Source organism: Micrasema longulum, unplaced genomic scaffold (assembly GCF_059751315.1).
Source record: "Micrasema longulum isolate JH-2025_06_02 unplaced genomic scaffold, ASM5975131v1 h1tg001218l, whole genome shotgun sequence".
Taxonomy (NCBI): Eukaryota; Metazoa; Arthropoda; class Insecta; order Trichoptera; family Brachycentridae; genus Micrasema; species Micrasema longulum.
Genome location: NW_028278405.1, coordinates 156,328 through 177,554, shown reverse-complemented (window position 1 = coordinate 177,554; position 21,227 = coordinate 156,328). Strand labels below are relative to the sequence as shown.

The following is a 21,227-nucleotide window of genomic DNA, read 5'->3' as shown; positions in this document are numbered from 1 at the left end:
CCAAAGAAAACATGATTCAGATCTTCCTCCTCAAGCTGACATTCGCACATGGCAGAGTCCCGGACATGGATTTTAAACAAATGAGAACTATTGCAACAATGTCCAATGCGCATTTTGCATATAGAAGATGTCTCAAATTTGTTCAGAATCACTTTGGAGAACCAAGGCTTTTCTGTTACATTTGGTTTCAATTGGAAAAGGTGTCTTCCCTTGGCTTGGGAGGAGGCTACCCAATATTCTTGCCATGTGTGAAGTTGCTTCTCCTTTGTCATAACGAGGAGATCACCTAGTGGTAGAAAATTACTATAGGCAGGATCCCCGGAATGGACCGCCTCTTTTGCCAACTCGTCCACCCTTTCGTTGCCGGGAATACCACAATGGCTAGGGATCCAAGACATAAAAATGCTTTTATTGGATGCCTCTGATAAAGAAAGAAGAAATCAAGTTTCCACGCAGAGTTCGTCCTCGGGATATGAGGATGGGGGGGATTCGATTTTTTGTAAGGCACTCAGGGAATCCGACAGGATAAGAAACTTGCTATATTGTGAGCTTAAAGCGTATTTGACAGTTTCTCGGATTGCGATACATTCCGCTGTAAATACGGATGCATTCTTGTGCAATTTGTACAACTTTTGATAGTCGTCGTCTTCACAATATATGGCCGCACCCGTGTGGGTTGGCGAATCTGACCAAGATCCATCAGTGTAGATAATTCTCCAACCTATCCACCTTGACGACCGAATACGGTTGAATGTACACCGGGGCTGTAGGTGGCTTTCAACTCCAAATGTGAGTTCACTATTTGGGGCGTATATAGAAACTTTAAATGGAAAACGATAAAGGGGAAGAAGGTCTTTAGGGTTAATGTTGAATTCAAAAGATTTGTAAAAATTAAAGCTGTTGACAAGTAAAGGGAGCGGTTTATGGGACCAGAAAGATGATGACGTCACACCGTCAGAGAGGGATTTTACTTTTTTGAGGAGCAGGTTACTCTTTTGGACGGAGCATTTTAGCAAAAACCTATCCGCCAAATATTGTCTTCTCATTCCGAGTGGGGCATCAGAGGCCTCTACCTGTAAAGCGTTAATTGGAAAGGACTTCATTGCTCCGATGACTAGTCTCAGACTTTGGGATTGAATCCGGTCGAGTCTTTATATGATTTATGTATGAGTTCCATGTAAGATGAGTGTCCAGAATTACTCCGGGTAGTAAAAGGGACTATCTCATCTCCATGCTGAATTTTTATGGTTGGGATTTTTCGCTGTCTACAGAAGGCTATGGCATTACTTTTACCAGTCGATAGGTCTAAGCCATGATCCACTAACCAATTCCTGATATTTCTCATACCTAAATTTAGTACATTTTCCAGATTCTTTGGGTCCTTCCCATATGCATACATGAAGAAATTGTCCGCGTACTGAAGCAAACTTGTCTCTGAGGGAACAATTCCACTGATTTCATGCGTATAGATATTGAAAAGAATCGGGCTCAGGACAGCACCCTGAGGTAGTCCCTTGCTCAACTCTCTCTCCACCACAGCATGACCGCGAACACTGATTTCTACATTTCTGGAGAGAATCAAGTTTGCTATAAAAGAAGTGAGCTTTCACGGGATTCCAATTCGTAGCATTTTAGCTTCCAGAGTATGTATTATAACATTATCATATGCTCCACTTATGTCCAGACAGACACCGATTAGGAATTCTTTATCTGTCAGAGCGACTCTGATATAGGATGTCAGAACCGATACGCTTTCAATAGTGCTCTTTCTTTTCCTAAATCCAAATTGAGACTCTGGGAGAATTTTCGAGCTCTCCACAAACCAGTCCAAGCGTTGTCTCACCATATGTTCCGCAACTTTTAACAGTGTGGAGGAGAGGGCTATGAGGCTACACATTTGCAGCCGTCACTTGAAAAGGGCAACCTGCAGGCTTGACGCTGACCGGGGTAAAGAGAAGGGAGTTTTTGATGAGAAGGGCAGACCCACCCTCCCATCATCGTGATCATCCCGGAGACAATGGAACCCCCGGAACCTGGCATTAGATCCCGGGATCATCCATATCTCCGAAATGGCCGCGAGAAAGATAGATTCTTCTTGCAGGGTATGAAGAAGATCTTCTTTTTTATTTAAAAGGCTATGGACGTTCCACTGTAGAATCCTCATCGGAGGAGTCATTATGGGTATTTAAAATTGAGTTGATATGTTGAAGTAGGTGGGCAACGTTGGACGGTATTTCAGGATTATTCTGAAGGAGTGAGAGAAGTAGATTTAGGAGTGTGGAGATTAATAATGTATTGGGTGGTGAAACTGTGCTGGGGATAGCACCTCCATTGGACCCAGATGGAAGTTGTCCATTCGGGAAAAAAAGGAGGGAGGAATCAGGATTGGGAGTATTGGATTTGAAAGGAAGTTTTCCTGATTTCGACTTCCTCTCCACTGATTTCTGGAAAGACACTGACGGGTTAGGTTTAACAGGGTCTTTGGGTCTTTGGGGAATTGGCGCTTTGGAAGCGATTTCTGCATACAAAACCGTTGCTCTTCCGAACATCTTAGAAGCCTCAACATACGAGATGCTTTTATCGGCTATTGTATGCTTGATGTTCTGTTGCCTTTTCAGTTCTGGACATATCTTGCTGATGGCTGAATGATTTCCAGAGCAGTTTAGGCATTTTCGCGCATTCTCCGCTACAATGCAGGTCTCACCATTATGTGGAGAGCTACATTTGTAGCAGCGTGCGGAAGATCTGCAGATGGTTTATGTGTGCCCGAATTTACAGCACTTGTAGCACTGGATAGTCGGAAACACGTAGAGCTCTACGGGGAGTGAGACATTGAACATTGAGATGTGGGATGGGAGTGCTTTGGAGTCGAAAGTCAGGACAACCGTGCGGGAAGGTTTCCATTTGACTACGTCACCTGTTCTCGATCGATAATTCAGTCGTCGGGCCTTTATTACTTTACCAAATCCGTGGGGTACCTCAGCATTCTCCACTATGTCCTGTTCGGACCAGTGTGAGGGAATACCTTTGGTTACACCCTGTTTCGTAACCTGAAAAGTAGGTACAAATGCGTTATATTTCGCTGTTTTCAAAATTTCTGATTTGACAAACGAATTGGCTTCGTTCGCTGTCTTAAACTCCACAGACACTCGGTTGCGGCCGACAGATTTAATTCCGTTCCAGACCGTCCGGATATTATTCTTATGGAGGAAGCGACCAAACTCAATATCGTAAAGGTTGGTTGGGGTGTCGCAATCTACCTGGAATTTGGTGACATGTACGGTGAACGGAGCTCGGTCCATTCCGTTGTACATGCGGGATTGTGTTTTGTTTCGAGGTGTGGGAGTTGGAGTTACTGTGATTGTATCCTGCGATGTGGTTGGGGTTGCAGAGACAATTGGTCGTGAGCTGGGAGATTTATGAGGAAGGACGCGGTCTGAGTCAGAACTCGACTTCCTTGGTTTTATTAACCTTTGTTTTTTGGCCCTTGAGACCAAGTATCTTGACGTATCAAGTTTGAAGTATCAAGAGTTCAAGCTTGACCCAAGTTTGAGATTGCAACTCTGTAAACTTGAGGCAAGTTTAAAGCAAACTTCCTAGTTACCATCCAACAAACTTGCATGATGTTTGTTTTTTACAAAAAAAACAAACATCATGCAAGTTTGGATTTATTTAGCAAAAAAAAAACAAAAAACAAAAAAAAAAAAAAAAAAAAAATAGAGAAAAAAAAACAAAAAAAAACAAAAAAAAAACAAAAAAAAGGAAAAAAAACGAAACAAAAAAATACACAAACAAAAAAGACACGAAGCTTCTTAAAAATATTAATATCAAATAAAATATCTTGTTATTATTACTCAGTGTATTTATTTTAAAAAATAATAAAAATTACGGGCTATTTTTGCCAAGAAAGTCAGATTATGTGATGTCAAATAATTCATGTCAATTGACTGGAGATAAGAGTCTGGTGCATTCTTTTGTCTCTCAACTCTGAAACAAATAAATAAAACTGTTTTATGATTTACTAGCTTTTCGACTAGCGGGATTTCTCATGGTAAAAAGTGTCCGATATTCAAATCAAAATTTGTTGCAACGGAGGGAAAACATTTTGGGAAGGAAATATGGAAGTCTAGGTATTTACTGGGCTTATGTACTGTCATTGGCTGGTTTAAGTGGCCACTTTACAAACTGATAAGAGCTGATGGTCGAGTCGGATGAATCTCACTCACATTACTTATACTTCAACGTTAACTGATGGTTCCTCACCTTATCGTCAGAGTCTAAATTGGAAATTTCTCCAGCTTTTTAAACAATTTTCCCCATACTTTCAAAAGTCGTGCTTTCCCGTACGTTTCTGAAAATAAAATAAACAGTTTTACTTCGCATACATTTTATAATGTAACCAACACAAACATGACATAAATAGTTATAACATGACGGATCAGTTTCAGTTGTAGAAAAATAAAATACATACCATAAAACATCATTCAATCAATTATGTTTTGATGCAATGACTTACCTAATAGCTAATAGTATAATGTTTGTGATATTTAATAATTAATCAGTTGAAACTGTTGTAAGCATTATGCAGTGGATGAGATATTAATGATGGTAAAATATATTCAAACTTACCTCAAAAGAACTCTGGACAAGGCGGTTTTGTCGGATGACAGTTCTACAAAAACTCATTTTGGTTGTTTTTTCCTCGGTGGCATATCAATAGTTTTTCCTTTCAACTGAGTATTAATATTTAAACAATATTAAAAGCACCCAAATAGAAATGCCTGATTAATACTAATTTATCGGCAGCACTGCGCACTGCGCACTAGATATAATCCACAGAGTAAAACGGGGATCTTTCTATGACTGGAGAAGTGTTGCCAATCTGAATGTTATTTGGAATTTACCACTGTTTTTAAATAACTTATTTAATTCGGCGACCTCGGTGGTGTAGTGGTTAAGACATTTGACTCACACACGGAAGGTTCTCGGTTCGATTCCCGGTGAGAACACAAAAATTTAAAATGATTTTTCTTATGACTGGGTGTACCGTGCTGTAATTCATCACTGTAATTGGGCCTCACACGGCCTGTTATGGTGCAAAAAAAATTATCGATCTTGTAGAAAAGTCCTGGGATTAAATATAGCTGTTTAAATAAAAAATAAATCTAAAAAATAATTCTCTCCATGTTTTAATAAGTATGACAATGTGTTGATCATCATTCTATGACTTTCGGATTCTGAAATACCGTTATTGACATAACAAGTTTCCAGCAAGTTTTGGCAAAAACTTGTTTCTTCAAACTTGGCGTAACAAGATTCCAGCAACTTTTGATAAAAACTTGTCGCGTCAAATTTTCTTTTTCAACTTTCCATCAATCTTAAGTCAAGTTTGTACCAAGTTTCACTGCTATCTGGGTAGTAACGTTTAAGGAGTGATTTATATTGATACACGAAAAATCATTCATATCTGGCATGTTAATTAATTTTTTTACTACAGTGCTCGACATATAAATCAACATAAATGTAAAAAATCAGATTTAAAACAAAAAAAAAAAACTAAAATAAACCTGATTATTAACGATGTTCTTACAAAGTGACATCATTTTGCAAAAGTGTTAGAGATTGGACAAATTTATCAATGTAAATTGATCAAATAAAAAAATTAATTCATTGGAAGTTGTTCACGAAAAAAGTATAAATGTTTCATTTTTTGGTGAATAATTGTTTTAAACACAGTATAATAGGCTTGTTTTAGCGTTTTATATAAATTTTCCGAAACAAAGTGTCATGTTTGCATGAAAAAACTGATTTAATCAATTTGATCATTAATTAATAATTTCCCTTCACTAGTGACATTAGTTTGACGGCTGTCAGTTTAATCAAGCTATATTTTAAGGACAATAAGTTTTCATATTTTGCTGCAAGTTATCAGATATAACAAATGTTATTTTGTATGAAATCAATTTGTTCGAATTCATGTTTATTTCAAAACAAAAAAGACATAATATAAATAAATAGTCATGTTTGTGTCCAATAAGATGAAGAATACAGCTCTGTGAGTGAAATAGACAAAAACTTTGGACAAGAGTTTTTAATTCAATGGCCGACTTTCAAGTAAACATTAACTTATATTTTATAATTACGGCCTAAGCCATTTACAAAAAGAAAAACATACACATGCAACTGAATAAACAAAACATAAATCAATAATACATATACGAGTATAGCAAAAAAATTAATACAAACAAGAGCAATGAAATAATAATACATTGTAAGCACATTAAAAAACACAATCTATGTAACATTGTGTGTAAGACTTCGAGTTCAGCCATGCTAATTTTTTCATTTCACACTTACAGCGTAAGTATGCGTTACCACGATTTATCTGGTTCGTCACCTGCCGCGTCTGCCGCAGTCAGGCTACAATGTCGGAAAGTAGAGGCACGACTGCGCCCACCGCAAGTAAACCTCCAAATAGCCCTAAAAAGGACTTTCCACTCATTCCAAGTAGTGTAGAGAGGCGAAGGCAATTAGCTGGCAGGGTGGAGTGAAGTGTGAATATCGGGAGTGCATAGGGCGGAAAAACTGGGTAAAACTTTAGTTCTTTGTTCAGAGTTAGAAACTCAAATGATTTACTATTCCGCACATTTCACGGCTTATAAAGTGGCGTGCATCGAGCTTTACGGGGCTAGCCGTAACGATGCGCTGGCTGGCTGGCCTAAAGTGGTGGGGGTAGCTTTATCCCTCACCACTCGCAGTACATAGCCGGCTGCAGGTCTCCTAAATAGCGTTGCGCCCTGCTTTTTTTTCATTGCGCCCCACTTGAGTCGTTTCACCAATAGCTGCGACGTGCGCAACATACAATCCAGGGGAATGTTGAAATGATTAGTAGTAGTAGTTAAATTATAATGAGTACCGCAGATTATTGTGTGCACTATGCGATGGTAATACTGATGATACCAGTGATATTATTTTGTGTGTATTACATAATTTATGATTTCCTCATCCAATAAACCTGTGTATACAATTGTGTGTAAGTTGTAAATATGTTGTAGGTAGTGTAATATTAGATTCTAAAATGCCAACTTGCGAATATAAATTACTAAGGTAAAATGTGTAAATAAAAAATAAAAGAAACACAACACTGAGTAGAATCAACCGGATTTAGTAAGTATTGGTAGAACTAACACCAAGGGGGCATTGGGGTAGAACACCCCAGTAGCGCGGTGAAAAAAGCCACAAAAAATCATAAATCTATGGTTTTTGTATGTGTCTGACAGAGTTTCAAATCTTGATTCTTGATCTATCGCGTATCGCGTATAATCTCTGGATCCATCTGTCATAAAAACGTGTACGCGATCAACGCGATCGTCGCGATCGTAATCGTACGTAACATAAATAGAAATAGTGTAATCTTAAACTATTCTTATTTTAGTTTTATTAGCAGTTATACTAAAAAATGTTTTAATTATTAATATCTGTCATGTTTTTTTATTTAATAAGTACGTTAAACCGAAGGACACCTTAAATCTCAAGGCACAAAATTATTCAGGAAACTTTGATAAAAGTAAAACTGTTATGGTGCTGATATCTGGGACACCTTTGATTAAAACTTATTATATTTTACTTCCATCTTGTGCGGCTCTCGTTACCAAAGTACATTCACTTTTCTTACTTTAACTAGGTGACATAATAGTACTTTCAATCACTACTCAAAAGATTAATATTTTTAGGTTAGAAGATTTATAATGGCAGATATAGAAACGACCCCAAAAGAAGATAGATATGTGATAGAAGGGCAAGCTAAAGTTCTCCTGACATCGGGGAATGTGTTTTATAATCCTGTTCAGGAATTCAACAGAGATCTCAGCATAGCGGTGTTGAGGATATTCGTAGAGGAATATCTCCAGACTCCCCCCAAAGACAAGTTAAAGACAATAAAGAAAACAGATAATGCTGACTGTAAACCGGAAGTTTCTATCTTAGAAGCTCTATCGGCCTCGGGATTAAGGAGCATTCGATATGCGAAGGAAATTCCGGGTGTCACAAGAATACTGGCCAACGACTTGTCCATCAAAGCTGTGGAAAGTATTAAAGAAAATATAAAACTCAATGCAGTAGAACACGTCGTGGAAACTAGCCACGAAGATGCAACGTAAGTTAGAATGAATTATCTTACACGATGTTTTAATTAAGCAACAAAATATTGTTTTGGTGATCCTGTTATATGTATATCTGGAATATCCTGTCTACTTATTTATTCATATAAGTATACATATTACAACAAAATAATAATAACATATCCCTAACTATGAGGCCGAGAGCCCTGTGTTGCGTTAGGACACAACATAATGGAAACTGCGTACTGATTTCTAACAGTTTGAGGATCAGAAGTTAACGCATTCTCGGGTGGTGTGTGATGTTAAACATAATGTCAAATAAATATTTTTATAGGCGCTGGAACCTCTTTACACAATTTTGAAATAAGACACTACAAAAAAATATTTTTGAAGGCTAATTTAACGATGCATAAGTGATAAATAGGATACTATTTGTTTTTCCGAGCCCCCCGTTTAAAAAGAGGTTCCGGTGTAAATATGACTAATAATACTTGCTTTGTTGATATTATTATAAGGTACTACTTGTTGTTTAGAATACTAATGTATCAGAGGCGTCGTGCGGGGGATGGCTTTACGGCGGTGGACTTGGATCCATACGGCTGCCCCTCCCCCTTCCTGGACGCGGCCGTCCAGTGCTGCGCCGAGGGCGGGCTGCTGCTGGCTACGGCCACCGACATGGCAGTACTGGCCGGAAACTCCCCCGAGACCTGCTACTCCAAGTACGGCGCCGTCAGCCTGCGCTGGAAGGCCTGCCATGAACAGGCATGTCCCGCCGACTTATTGTTAAGCATATCCTTATCCATTTTGGGATGCTTCGGAATCACTCGGGTGCTCGTTAATTTATGTCTTGAATTATCACCGCTCAATTTCATAACAGTACAAAATCGCCCCTGACTAGCGCCTGCCAACGTGACTAAAGAAAAATATCCCCATTTTTATTGCAGTATCTCGACTGCACCATATATGTAAATGACAGAAATGCCGTATATTAATAAATAAATTTCTTGTAAAAGGATTTGGTAAGTTTTCATTAAAACTGTGGTAGATAACACGTCAGGTACACGTCTACTATTTAGGAAGCCCCTTCAGGTGGATTCCGAAACATCCCCAACGTAAGACGTATTGCCGAGTGACACCGATTAGATAACACATCGCGCATCGGCTATCTAGGAATATGCATCCTTCATCAGCGTATCTCGATCATCTGATATATGGAGGTAGAAAGATCAGCTCTAGGTGCCAATCCATAGACGCTGAAATGTTGCCGTGTAAATCCACCAAAAAATTCCAAGGAATCAAACCCAGGACCTCGAGTATAATAGGTAACTGTGCCAACCACTAAACTATGTAAGAAGCAGATTTATCTTCATTCGATTTTCTTTTATGATTTTTATCTGAGAGCAGCCATCTAGTGTTAAACATTCATTCCCATTTTTATTCCGTTTCACACACCGATCTGTATTTTTCATACAAATTGAAATTTTCATTCAAATTATTATTTATATAATGTAGTGAATTAAATAAAACTATGTTTTTTTGTGAAATCATTAAAATTATTTACATCTAAAACTCTTAATTAATTGAATTTCATAAACTCGCAGAGAGCTATCACATTAAAGCTTATATACATGTAATAACAGTTTAAATTATATTTTTGAAGCACAAACTTGCGATTCATTATAATAAAATAAATATACAAATTTGTTTTCAATCAATTATTTATATTAAGTGGTTAAAAACAACGTTGTTTTACATTTATTTTATTGTAATAACAGTTATTTATCATAATAATAATTTAAATTACAATCACTATAAAGAAATATTGAAGTAAGGAAGAATTAAAGAGAAAGGAAAAACTCAGTTAAAAAGATTGGCATATAAAAGTGGGATAGAATAACATAAAATAAAGTTTAAATCTTTAAATTATGAAAGTAAAACTTTATAAATATTAGACTTAAATTGTTTTCAGTCATTAAAATATTCCCCTCCTAAAAGTGTCCTTAAGCTTCCGCAGTCAGAGTGTTTGTGGGATATTTACTGGTTTTGTTGCGTTGTGTTGCAGGCTCTGAGAATATTGCTACAGTGTATAGAGAGTCACGCTAACCGATACGGCCGGTACATAGTTCCCCTCCTGAGTGTATCCGCAGACTTCTACATCCGAGTGTTTGTGAAAATATATACAAGCCCCATACAATGTAAACAAACTACAAGGTAACTTTTTTTAAACTTGATCTCTGTACTTTTATATGACAACATATGGTTTTTAATTATTGTATTTGTCCATTAGATACTATGATTTGATTTTAAAGCTAAAAAGCAAAAATGAGTTAAGTTGTGATTCAAATTTATCTAACTTTATGTGATTATAAATCCATAATGAAAGCATATTCATTTACGTAACACTAAATAAAGCGTTCCAATTTCAGGTTCAGATTTTTTCTTTATAAAATTTAACTTCATGCTTAAAACTATGTACATTTTGTCAAATAAATACCGGGACTGAATTTAAAAAATCAACAACTAATCAATGTAAATCAAAATTCTTCCAAATTTATTGAATCTCCCTCAAAATAGGCTCTTTCTGAAGTGATATTTTTTTCCAACAAAAAAATGCAGTCTGTGAATTTTGTTTTATGTCTTCGATCAAGTCAAAACGAGTTCCACGAAGCGGTATTTTTTTTTTATCACAATGGTGCAAAAAGCAAAGAAAAGTAGACACAACCGAAGGGCATGTTCAACAAGATGCATGAATGTGGAAGAAGCTCGGAATATATGTAAGGAATCTGTGTGGAAGTCCATCCTCTCTGTCTACCCCTACAGAGAAATGACATGATGGTAGTAGTAGTAGTAAATTCTTAAATTTGTTTTCAGTAAACTATCCCTCGTGTATCAGTGTGTGGGCTGTGAGAGCTTCTCCCTGCAGCCATTGGGCGCGCACAAACCCAACCCGAGCCCAAGCGATCCTACGCGAGTAAAGGCCGTCCTTCCTCACGCTCCTCCCGTGTCTCCCAACTGTGAGCACTGCCAGCATCGTCACCACGTGAGTCTGTGTTCAGTAAACTGTTCCTCGTGATGATATCTTGGGGTAGCTGACGCGCTACCGACGAGTTAGCGGGTCCACCACTCTTCAATAGGTCGTCCCTTCCGCTGTTTGTAAGGCAGCGGACACCGAAGAACAAAGCACACACTTAATTTCACTGGCGGCGGGAACCGAAAGGCGAAGCACTGGCACCGGTTCACTGCAGCGAAAAGCCATTTTGACTAGTAGTCCTGAAAAGGACTTTTATTTCCAAGAGGGCGCCGCGGTCGGGATCCGTAAGGTGAGAAGTCCAGAAGTCGAATCCAAGGGCAGGCGAAGGTCTTGTAGCGTAGTCGGTATCGGCGGAGACTAGAGCGGGAGATGATTCAAACACGAGTAAAAGGTTGACACTGATTTATTTTTTGCGCTGCGGCGTTTTATACATAATTAATCCGCGCGGCTGACATAGGCCGGCCAATGGCAGGCGGGAGTAGGCTGACCAATCCTGTCGCGAGAGAGATAGCGCGCTGTCGCCCGCTCTGTCTATCTCTCTCTCGCCACGTATAAGGCTACCTCCCCCCGCCACCCGCCCGCACTCGGGTGCAGACCGCGCGGTAAGAAACATGTACTGAGAAAATATTATTATTAATTAAATAAGGGCAATGCAATATATTTATAAATTAAATAATAGATCCTAATTCCATAGGCCTCGGTATAACGAAAGCCACCCCCGAAGGTAACAAATTAAAGTCTTTATTGGGGAGGCAGCATTTCATGTTTACATATACCGAGGCTTCTACACTAGCTATTCAAGAGGCCCCAAGAAGGACTGCTGAGTCTACACGACGTCCGTAACACTCGGCGTGAGATAACATTGGAACTTTTGTTTTAGATGGGTGGTCCCATGTGGACGGGTCCCCTACACTCACTAGACTTTGTGAATAAGATGCTCACACTGCTCCAGACGCAGTCGTCCCATTTCTCCACAGCAAAGCGGATGGAAGGTATCCTTAGTATGGTCCGAGAGGAACTAAACGACGTCCCTTTTTACTATACGATGGAGAAACTTTGCAGTGTACTACATGTTGAATCTATGCCTATGCTCACTATGAGGTATTAACTCGCTGTGTAATATTTATTTATTTACAGAAAAATATCTAATGTAATCTTAAATTAAATTGTATAACATACTTTTTTTTTCATGAATATGCATTATCTAAATGAATTTGATTTCAGGTCAGCCATCTTGAATGGAGGTTACAGAGTATCATATTCCCACGCCTGTAAAACTTCCATCAAGACAGATGCTCCGCCTTCCTTCATATGGGACATTATGAGATCCTGGGAGAAACTGCATCCTGTTAAGAAGTCGAGGTACTATTTTACTCAGGATAGATCATAAACCCTAAAAATGTCCGGACTTCTCAATTCCCTTCCGAAGAAAACTTTTTGTTTTGAGATATCCATTGCATACTTTTTAATTCTACAATCACATATCTATTTAAAACACATTCCAACTTTATGGAACTTTAGTCCTGTATTCAGTTGGGGCATTGAAAATACAGATATTGACCCTTTGAACTCTATTTATTTTACACTCGCTGTTAAAACTAGCCCTGTTAAATTCTTGTTAAAGGATAGAAAAGAATATCAATTTACAAAAAAGAAAAATTGTTTCCAAAGGTATTTATTTAGAAAAAAAAACTTTTTAATAGTAATTTTATGACTTGAATTTTTTTCTTGTGGTATTTTATAAAACACAATCCTGGGTGCAGACCAGGTTTTCTGTTAGTATTTTTTGCAAAACCACACTCTCTTCTCCATCCCTTATTTCGGTCACTGCAAACCACAATACTTTTATTATTATTATTATTATTATGGATAACTTATATAGCGCCATTTTCATAATATAATACCTCAAGGGCGCTTTACATAGTGATTATATTGTTAAATAAATTTAATTGAAGCTTTTAAATTTGTAATTTAATTCAAACAATTTATTTTGTTGACACATGCTACGGATTTATTCAAATGATTTAGAGAACAAGTGGTTTTTAAGTTTTTTCCGAAACATCACTTCTTTTTCACAGCCTCGCACCTCTGCTGGGAGAGCATTCCATGCCTTAGGGCCTGCGACCGCAAATGCGCGTTCACTAAATTTAGTGCGCTGTTTATAGGTATAGGTATAATAACTTTTCCTCTCGCCGTAGACGTAGCTGATCTAAGCGTGAGACGCCTGTCAGCTAGTTCATCTGGAATGCATAGTTACCTTATATATTCCGGAGCAGAGTTGTGCAGTGACTTATACATAAGCCAAAAGAGTTTATATTCGACCCTATGTGGAAAACGTAGCCAGTGTAGTTCCCGAAGTAGTGGAGTGATATGACTGAACTTAGAGATTCCGAAAATAAGTCTTGCTGCAGCATTCAATACAGATTGTAGGCAAGTCATTTTGTTCATTGGTAGACCTGCATAGATACCATTACAATAATCGACTCTAGACACTACAAACGCATTTATCAATTGACGGGCGGTATCAACCGGCAAATTTTTGCGTATGCATTTAATTTGTCTCAGCTGGTAGAAGCATGAACTTATCGTTCTACTAATTTGAGCATCAAGAGAAGGGTCAGAATTGAGTAAAACTTCAAGTAGTTTAACGGTGGGTAAAGCGGTACTACCTACATTGGGTAGGGCCGTATCCTGGATCAAATTCTGTCGTCTGGCTGAAGCCACCCATAGTTGTTCAGTTTTTAATGAGTTTAATGTTAGTCTGTTTTCAGCCATCCAGTTTCATATTTTCTCGATGCATCCATCAATTAAATTGACAAGCACACTTCTCTCGCCTGGTTTGCAATAAAAATAAATCTGTGTATCATCTGCATAGCAGTAAGACCACAATCCACATTCTTTGATAATGTTCTCTATATCTTTAGTGTAAAGGAGATAGAGGAGTGGTCCGAGTACTGACCCTTGAGGCACTCCTGTAGACACCCGAAAGTTGGTTGAGCTTTTACCCTGGAACACAACTGAATATTCTCTTTCATTAAGATATGAACTGAACCACATATGTGCCTGATCACGGATACCATAAGTTTTCTCCAGACGTTCTAAATAAATAGATAAATAAATAAATCACTGCTCTAGTGCCATAATCCAGGAAGAAAATACGATATACGTTTGTATGAAGAAAAGTCAGACCGTGTTTCCTTTTAAGATCAAACATTATTTTGTATACTTACAAAACTTAACTTTATAATGCTTTCACGTAACCATAGAACCAGATTCGGTGTCCTTAAATAAAACCACGACCTATTAATATACATAGACGCACCCTGAGCCCTCTTCATCCGAATTCTTAGATCCGCTTTTCTACTTCTACTAGCCACTTCTTAAAGTGTAAATTTCCATCTTATTTTACTGTCGAAAAGATTACGTGACAGGCTGGCCATATTTCAAACATTGAATGACAGTTCCATATATTAAAACGGAAATCTGTTTTATCAACTATCTTTTTCTTTGTTTTTTTTTTCTTAAGCTTAGGCAGGTGACTTCCCCCATAGGAGCTGTAGCGTAGTTTTATTTGGGTCGGGTGGATCCCCCAAAGGAGTTCTAAGGGTTAAATACATCGTTTTATTCATATAAATAATACACAAATTGGTATTACTGTACAAAATATTCAGATAATGATAGTCCTCAATTCTCGAATATGTATGTAGTGTATGTATGTATGTATTACGAATGTGACAGGTTGGAAGAAGATTCAGTGACGCGGAACATCCTGTCTGGGGAGGTGCAGCTCGGCGTGGATCTGGGCGGACATGAGGACGCGGAGCCGGGCAGCCGCAAAGCCGGCCGCCTGCGTTTCCCTCCCAACCCCGCGCCCCACTGGGGCCCAGGCACGAGGGCTGCTGCCAGGTTGTGTACGAGGTCAATATCCATACCATCTAATGCACTGCTGGCCCTCGACTGACACACAATTCACTATTTGTACTTTGATAGCTGCCTCCATGGTGTCCTAGCTACTACACTTGACTCGCCTACGGAGGCGATAACCGGCTAATTGAAATGCTATTTTATTCGCACTGGTAATGTGTCTAATTATACATATACGGATTTAAGTTTGTATGCTTTTGACAAGTGTAAATAAAATATCTGACTGCCTATACGCGCTGTCAACTGTATTATGCGTGGTGGACAGATGAACACTAGCACACAGGAGTTCCTATTCTATCAAAATATAATCATTCTATCTGAAATATTAGTTAACAAATTCACATACATAAACTTTTATAACTAAAAATTGTAGCGGAAACCAGAATAGACAATAATATTGAGACGAAAAAAAAAATTGTTTTGTGTATAGTGAAAAATATCAATTCTTAATTATTCCATGTTTATTTATTTATTGTAAAATAATTGCAACAAAAAAAAAGGGTTTTAATAACTTGTTAAGTATTTTTGCTTATAATTTTTACCCTTTCCTTCTTTCCATTATTGATTCATTCAATCACCACTGATTTTATCATGCAAATAATTAACATCTGTATTAGAAAATATGTAGATAAGACTAAAAGATACTATACATTTATTTATTTTGTTTATTACAGAACAGGAGAAGAGAAGATCACAAAAAGTAAAAAGAACCAAAATAAGTACAGTAAAGGAAGGGCAGAAACATTGAAAAGGAACAGATCGCCATCATCACCCGAGGAAGATAGGAAACAAATCAAAACCACCCTAACTAATGAAATTCCACCTCAGTGATTTTTTCTTGGTAGAAATAAAATTATTGTTTTATATTCTTGTTTTCTTTATATTTCACTCACCGCCAACACTTCTATCATAGCCCAACAAACTTAATGGAGGACGCCGCAGTCAATAAAGTAGTGCCCATAATTGAGAAATACCCATTTTTAGACAAAAAAATTGTACCAAATCAATATAACGCACCTCTGATAAAATATAGTTACAAATCAAAGAGTTTTTTAAACTAAAAATACTTTTTGAATAATGTTTAACTAAACATACCATTTGATTTAGAATAAAATTGTCATCATTGTAATTTTACCTTTTAGAAAGCCGCGTAATAGAGTTACAATTGTTTCATACTGAGCATATTGGATCTGAACCAAGTTGTGGTCCCGTGGCAGACTCGCGGATCAGAGATCCGAGGTTCGAATCCCACTCTGCCACAACTTGGTTTCCATTTTTTAATATAGAATTATTTACAACTTGTTGAAAATAGCCCCCAAAATTGAAATATTTGGGTAAATTTTAAGAATGCAATTTTTTTTTTTTAATGAGTTTTAATGCATATTGACAAAAACTATCATAGCTGAAACTATAATATGCATTTATTTATTTTTTAGTTTAATGGTTTGGTAATTCTTTTACTCTCATACACTTATATTTTATTTTACAATCTTGCAGTTGTAATTTTTCACTGGTAAAATGAAGATACATTCAAATTTCTATTTTTGATAGGCACCTACATACATTATTAGAGACACTACATTCCATTGTATATATCCATACAATTACATATACTAATGTTACTAACGATGTTTTGAGTTTGCCTAAATTATTGTACACAAGACAAGGAACGCCCTAGGAAGCTGTTAATATTGACATATTACAACAGAGATGAAGAACATTTTAGATAAGGGAATATAGAAGTCTAGGCATCAGCATATTACAACAGAGGTGATGCCTAGAGGGTTGAATCCAGTCCTCTAAAAAACTCATAACGTTGTTGTATCCCAACTCAACACAGGGCTCCTGGCCTCATAGAATTGGGGATACATTATTATTTTTTGTAATATGTATATTTGTATGAAAATAAAAAATTCTTGAGAAATCCATCTGGTATGAGAAGTATAAAATTTTAAAACTATTTTCAGGCGTTGCCTAGTTCAGAGGTGGACTAACAGTTAACAGCACTCTAGGCAAGGAGCATTTGGCACCCAGTGCTCAGCAAATCAGCAAAAGCTCAATAGCTCAATATAACTCACCTATTGTTAGATTACAGAATACCGGGAATGAATATGCATCACATTTTGATATATTTAGTTTATCTCTGCCTAACTTAAAATATAAAGTGACCAACATATTTTTATCAAAAAGAGCAAATCATCTTCAGAAGATTGGGTTGGAATAGTTATAATTTGATTGATTAATGTATTTTGTTATTGTATAATTTCTTTAAAATATATATGTATTTCAAGTAATTAATAATGTGTACAGTACGAGTATATTAATATTTCATACTAGATTTTTTTTTAAATATTTTTATTTTTAATCACTCTTTACACCACATATATGTAAATGGCAGAAATGCCGTATATAAATAAATAAATAAATAAAATACATTTTTTATTTTTTGAGCGCATAGCTATCTCACAATTATGTTTATTTCAATATTCAGTTTGAAAACATGCGGCATGACTCTACACAGCTAACCAACTTAATAACAACAAATGCCGATTCTCGGCTGTGAAACTTTAAAATGCAATCTAACAATATAAATCTAATTCAAATTGAATTTAACTGTGGTATTCTACATAAGCAAAAATAATTAATTTTAATTCAGCCATTTAACCAAATTCTGGGTAGGTTGCACATTCCCTATTGAGGGGTAGGCTGCAGTAAGGGCAATTTTGTACAAATATTGTAAAAAGTTACGAGCATTCAAGTAAGTTTTTGAGTTCATGCCAAGTTTATACAAAAAAAATGTGCCCTGCAAAGTCTGTATCTCAGCTGGTAATATTTTTTCTGTCATCTTTTAAAGGTTCAAAAATCAAAAAAGTTACTATCCAGAAAAGAGCAATTTGGTTTATTGCCCCTCTTCATTGTATAAATGGAAATATCTTTATTCATCATTGCTGGAATGATAAAACATCAAGCGCAGTGCTTTATTGCCCATATTCCCACAGAGTAGGTTTCGTCAACCCGGTGACATACTTATTCAATTAACAATATTATTCTATTTTATATACGATCATATTTATTCAATTAACAATACCTAATAATATTTTAAATAACTCAAATTTCAGTATGAACAGGAAAAATATTTTATGGAGGTAGGTAAATATTACAAATTTTTTAATTCTCGCCGTCTACATTTCTGTTTTGCGAAACTGTTAATAATATCATCATAGTCCAGAGACAGCGATAACTTTGATTCAATGTTAAGCCTTGCCAGCGAATTAAGTCGATTATCTGACATTGCTGAACGAAGGGAGTTTTTCACTCTTTTTAAGCAGTGCAGATGTATCTGTGATTAAGTACACGATTACAAATATTTGCAATTATCTATAAAAACATAATGCATTTTTCTGACGCGATTCGCGTAGGGTTGGCAAAAGTGTTACTTAAATTTCTAAATTACGTTTTTTTAAGAGCTAGCACCGCGCACCTCTCGAAATCTGGCACCCCTAGGCAGCTGCCTAGTCTGCCTGAAGGATAATCCACCTCTGGCCTAGTATGCAGGTGAAATGATTAAATTAGATGAATCTCACCCGCATCAATGAGGGTTCCAGCTCTTTAACTTCACAAACACCAATGGAAGGAATATAAATTTTAAAATATAGGTAGCATGGTGAATGTTACTCAGTATGTAAAGTGGCCACTTAAATCAGCCGATGACAGGTCATACGCCCTGTAGATGCCTAGACTTCTGTATTACCTTCTCTAAAGTGGTATCTCTGTTGTAATATGTTAATATTAATTTGACTAGTTTAAGTGGTCAAAATTAAAGGAAAAATGATTTTACAGAAGTAGAAAATAAAAACTTTTTTGGACTTTAATTTATTTGCGGGATTAAGTTTAACTACACTCCTCATACTTATTTTTTTAAGGCTTGAAACAAAGCATAATACAAATTACTTATATTACCAGGATTCAATTGGGGACTAAAGTAATACCTACCTACTAACAATTTAGCAAATAGATTTCATAAATCTTCTTCATCAAAATGATATTATATAGGCACAAACTAATACTGGTTTTACTATAATTTAAACTATAAATCGTAAGATCTGGCACCCCTACTTATGAGAAAAAACCAACACCTATAAAAAACAAAAATACACCAATAGCATTTCACGTGCTAATGCGATATAATTAGCACGTTAATGAAATGAAATAAAAATAGCAATAATTTCACTCGTTTCTATGGAAACCGGTTAACCGGTCGATGTCAAATTTTCAAATCGTAACCATTGAATAAATAAAGGATTTGTGGCTGTCTAAAATAATGTTTGATCGATAATTCTAAATTAAGCGTCTATAATAAGAAGTCGTGGTCGTTTCGTTGAAAATTAATGTGTCAAAACTTCGCTTAGACTTTTTTTCAGTGGATATGAAACAATTCGCGAACAGAGGATTTATTCCTAATATTGGAGATGAAGGTGTATTGTTGAAATCTGTTTGTATTGTGGCTCCCGAAAAATATGGCCTCAATACTTATGATCGCTTATATTCTCATCAAACTTTGGCTAGTGTGAGGAAATATACTTTTTATAAAATAAATAGGTACATTCGTCTGATTGTTTTAAATTTATTTTTATAACGACATTGTAATTTTAACAACAATATTCATCGCTGTTCATTTTAAATACGGATTACATCTGATTAGTTTGCGATTACATAGCTACCTATCTAATGCACATTTATTTTTTAGAGCTCCAAAAGACAGTTTAGATTTTATTTTGTCTTCTGCTTATAACCAAACAAAAGAACTTTTTGCAAATAAAGAAGATACAGTTTTACAATGTGAAACGAAAGGTATTCAAACGTGGCGTCGATTAAGAAACACTTATGATGAAGTTCCCCCTGTTATTATTCCATTGGTTTGTGATAATAGTTTATTAGTATTATTGACAGGATTTGGCAATATATGATTTTCGTTTCAAACTATTACTTTTATGATTATTTTTTTGTAGTGTCATCCAATAAAATATGGTGGAATCACAGAACGCAAATCCCCGCACAATATAAAATTAATGAATTCTGGGATTCATTCGGCCAAGACTGCTCCTGGATATTCAAGACAACCCTCCGGAGGAACTGTTTTCTATTACTAAATTTTGAGTCAAATAAAATAAATACTTTTTGGTTTTGATTTGTGATATACAGGTTTTTTGCTGACGTTTATGGATATTATTCTATTTATTTTACTAAATAAATCAAAATGATTTTTAACCAAAATTAAATTCCTGTTTTATTTTCGAAAGTTGTGGAAAAGAAAAATTGCACTTCAGGGGTGCTATTTTCTGAACCGCTCTCGCGGCACGAGAAAACAATTTTTCTTATTATTTTTATTTGTTTATTTTTCCATATATAATTTACAAAGAAATATAATTACAAAAATACACTTTAGAAAAATACATCTTAAAAAAATCTATGACATGAATTGGGAAAAAATGCCCACAAAGACTACAGCGTCTGAGCGTGGGCCATTCCTTTATTAATTATTAAAAAGCTTACAGCACATATATATGGTATGACATGACCATGAAAAGAAAAGAAAAATCATAGAAAAACCAAATTACTATGTACTGAAATTACGAAATTATGATTTATCTGCAGTATGCTTTTTTAATTATTTTTTTTAAAGAATGTGTCTATCTGCTTCTTCCATGCTAATCCAAGACCTCAAAACCACTTTAATCTGCACCAGTGATTTAATGTTTTGTAGTTCCTTGGTTAGAAGATTGAAGGATCTTGGACCAACATGTAAGGAGTGCCTCTGTGCGAACTTAGTTCTGCATCCTGGAACTGACAGTACACTATCATTACTAATACGATTTGAATTATTACTTAACAATTCCCTATTCAAGTAAACATATTTCAGGCAGTGAAATAAATATAACTTTCTAAAACTAAGGAGTCCACTTTCTACGTATAATTTATTACTAAGAAATAATCGATGTTTTTTGTAAATTATTTTAATTATATTTTTCTGTGTAATTTCTATTGAGCTATTATGTGCGCCCAAGACTCCTCCCCACCCTATTATACCATATGTTATCGAAGACTGGATGATATCTGTAGTCTGTGGACTGGATTAAAGCGTAATACACTAT

The 21,227-nt window shown here is 36.2% G+C and overlaps 2 protein-coding genes across 6 annotated transcripts; both read left to right on the top strand.

The window, feature by feature from the left end:
* Positions 1-7,278: 7,278 nt before the first annotated feature.
* On the top strand, positions 7,279-20,202 carry Trm1 (tRNA methyltransferase 1). 5 transcript variants are annotated; one of them, XM_088234254.1, is made up of 9 exons: positions 7,279-7,656; positions 7,734-8,155; positions 8,654-8,882; positions 10,183-10,331; positions 10,992-11,160; positions 12,032-12,252; positions 12,376-12,513; positions 14,890-15,069; positions 15,750-15,939. In XM_088234254.1, exons 1-9 carry the CDS (start codon positions 7,579-7,581, stop codon positions 15,904-15,906), a joined length of 1,743 nt encoding a protein of 580 aa, XP_088090380.1. In that variant the 5' UTR covers positions 7,279-7,578; the 3' UTR covers positions 15,907-15,939. The 5 variants fall into 5 exon arrangements, with proteins under 5 accessions (XP_088090380.1, XP_088090386.1, XP_088090385.1 ...); XM_088234260.1 differs by lacking the exon at positions 15,750-15,939 and adding an exon at positions 20,085-20,202 and having other exon boundaries at positions 7,309-7,656; XM_088234259.1 differs by having other exon boundaries at positions 7,312-7,385; positions 14,890-15,057.
* LOC148276426 (protein CFAP276) lies at positions 19,208-20,225 on the top strand. The gene is made up of 3 exons (XM_088234261.1): positions 19,208-19,674; positions 19,823-19,991; positions 20,085-20,225. Exons 1-3 carry the CDS (start codon positions 19,502-19,504, stop codon positions 20,223-20,225), a joined length of 483 nt encoding a protein of 160 aa, XP_088090387.1. The 5' UTR covers positions 19,208-19,501.
* The last annotated feature ends 1,002 nt before the right edge of the window (positions 20,226-21,227 follow it).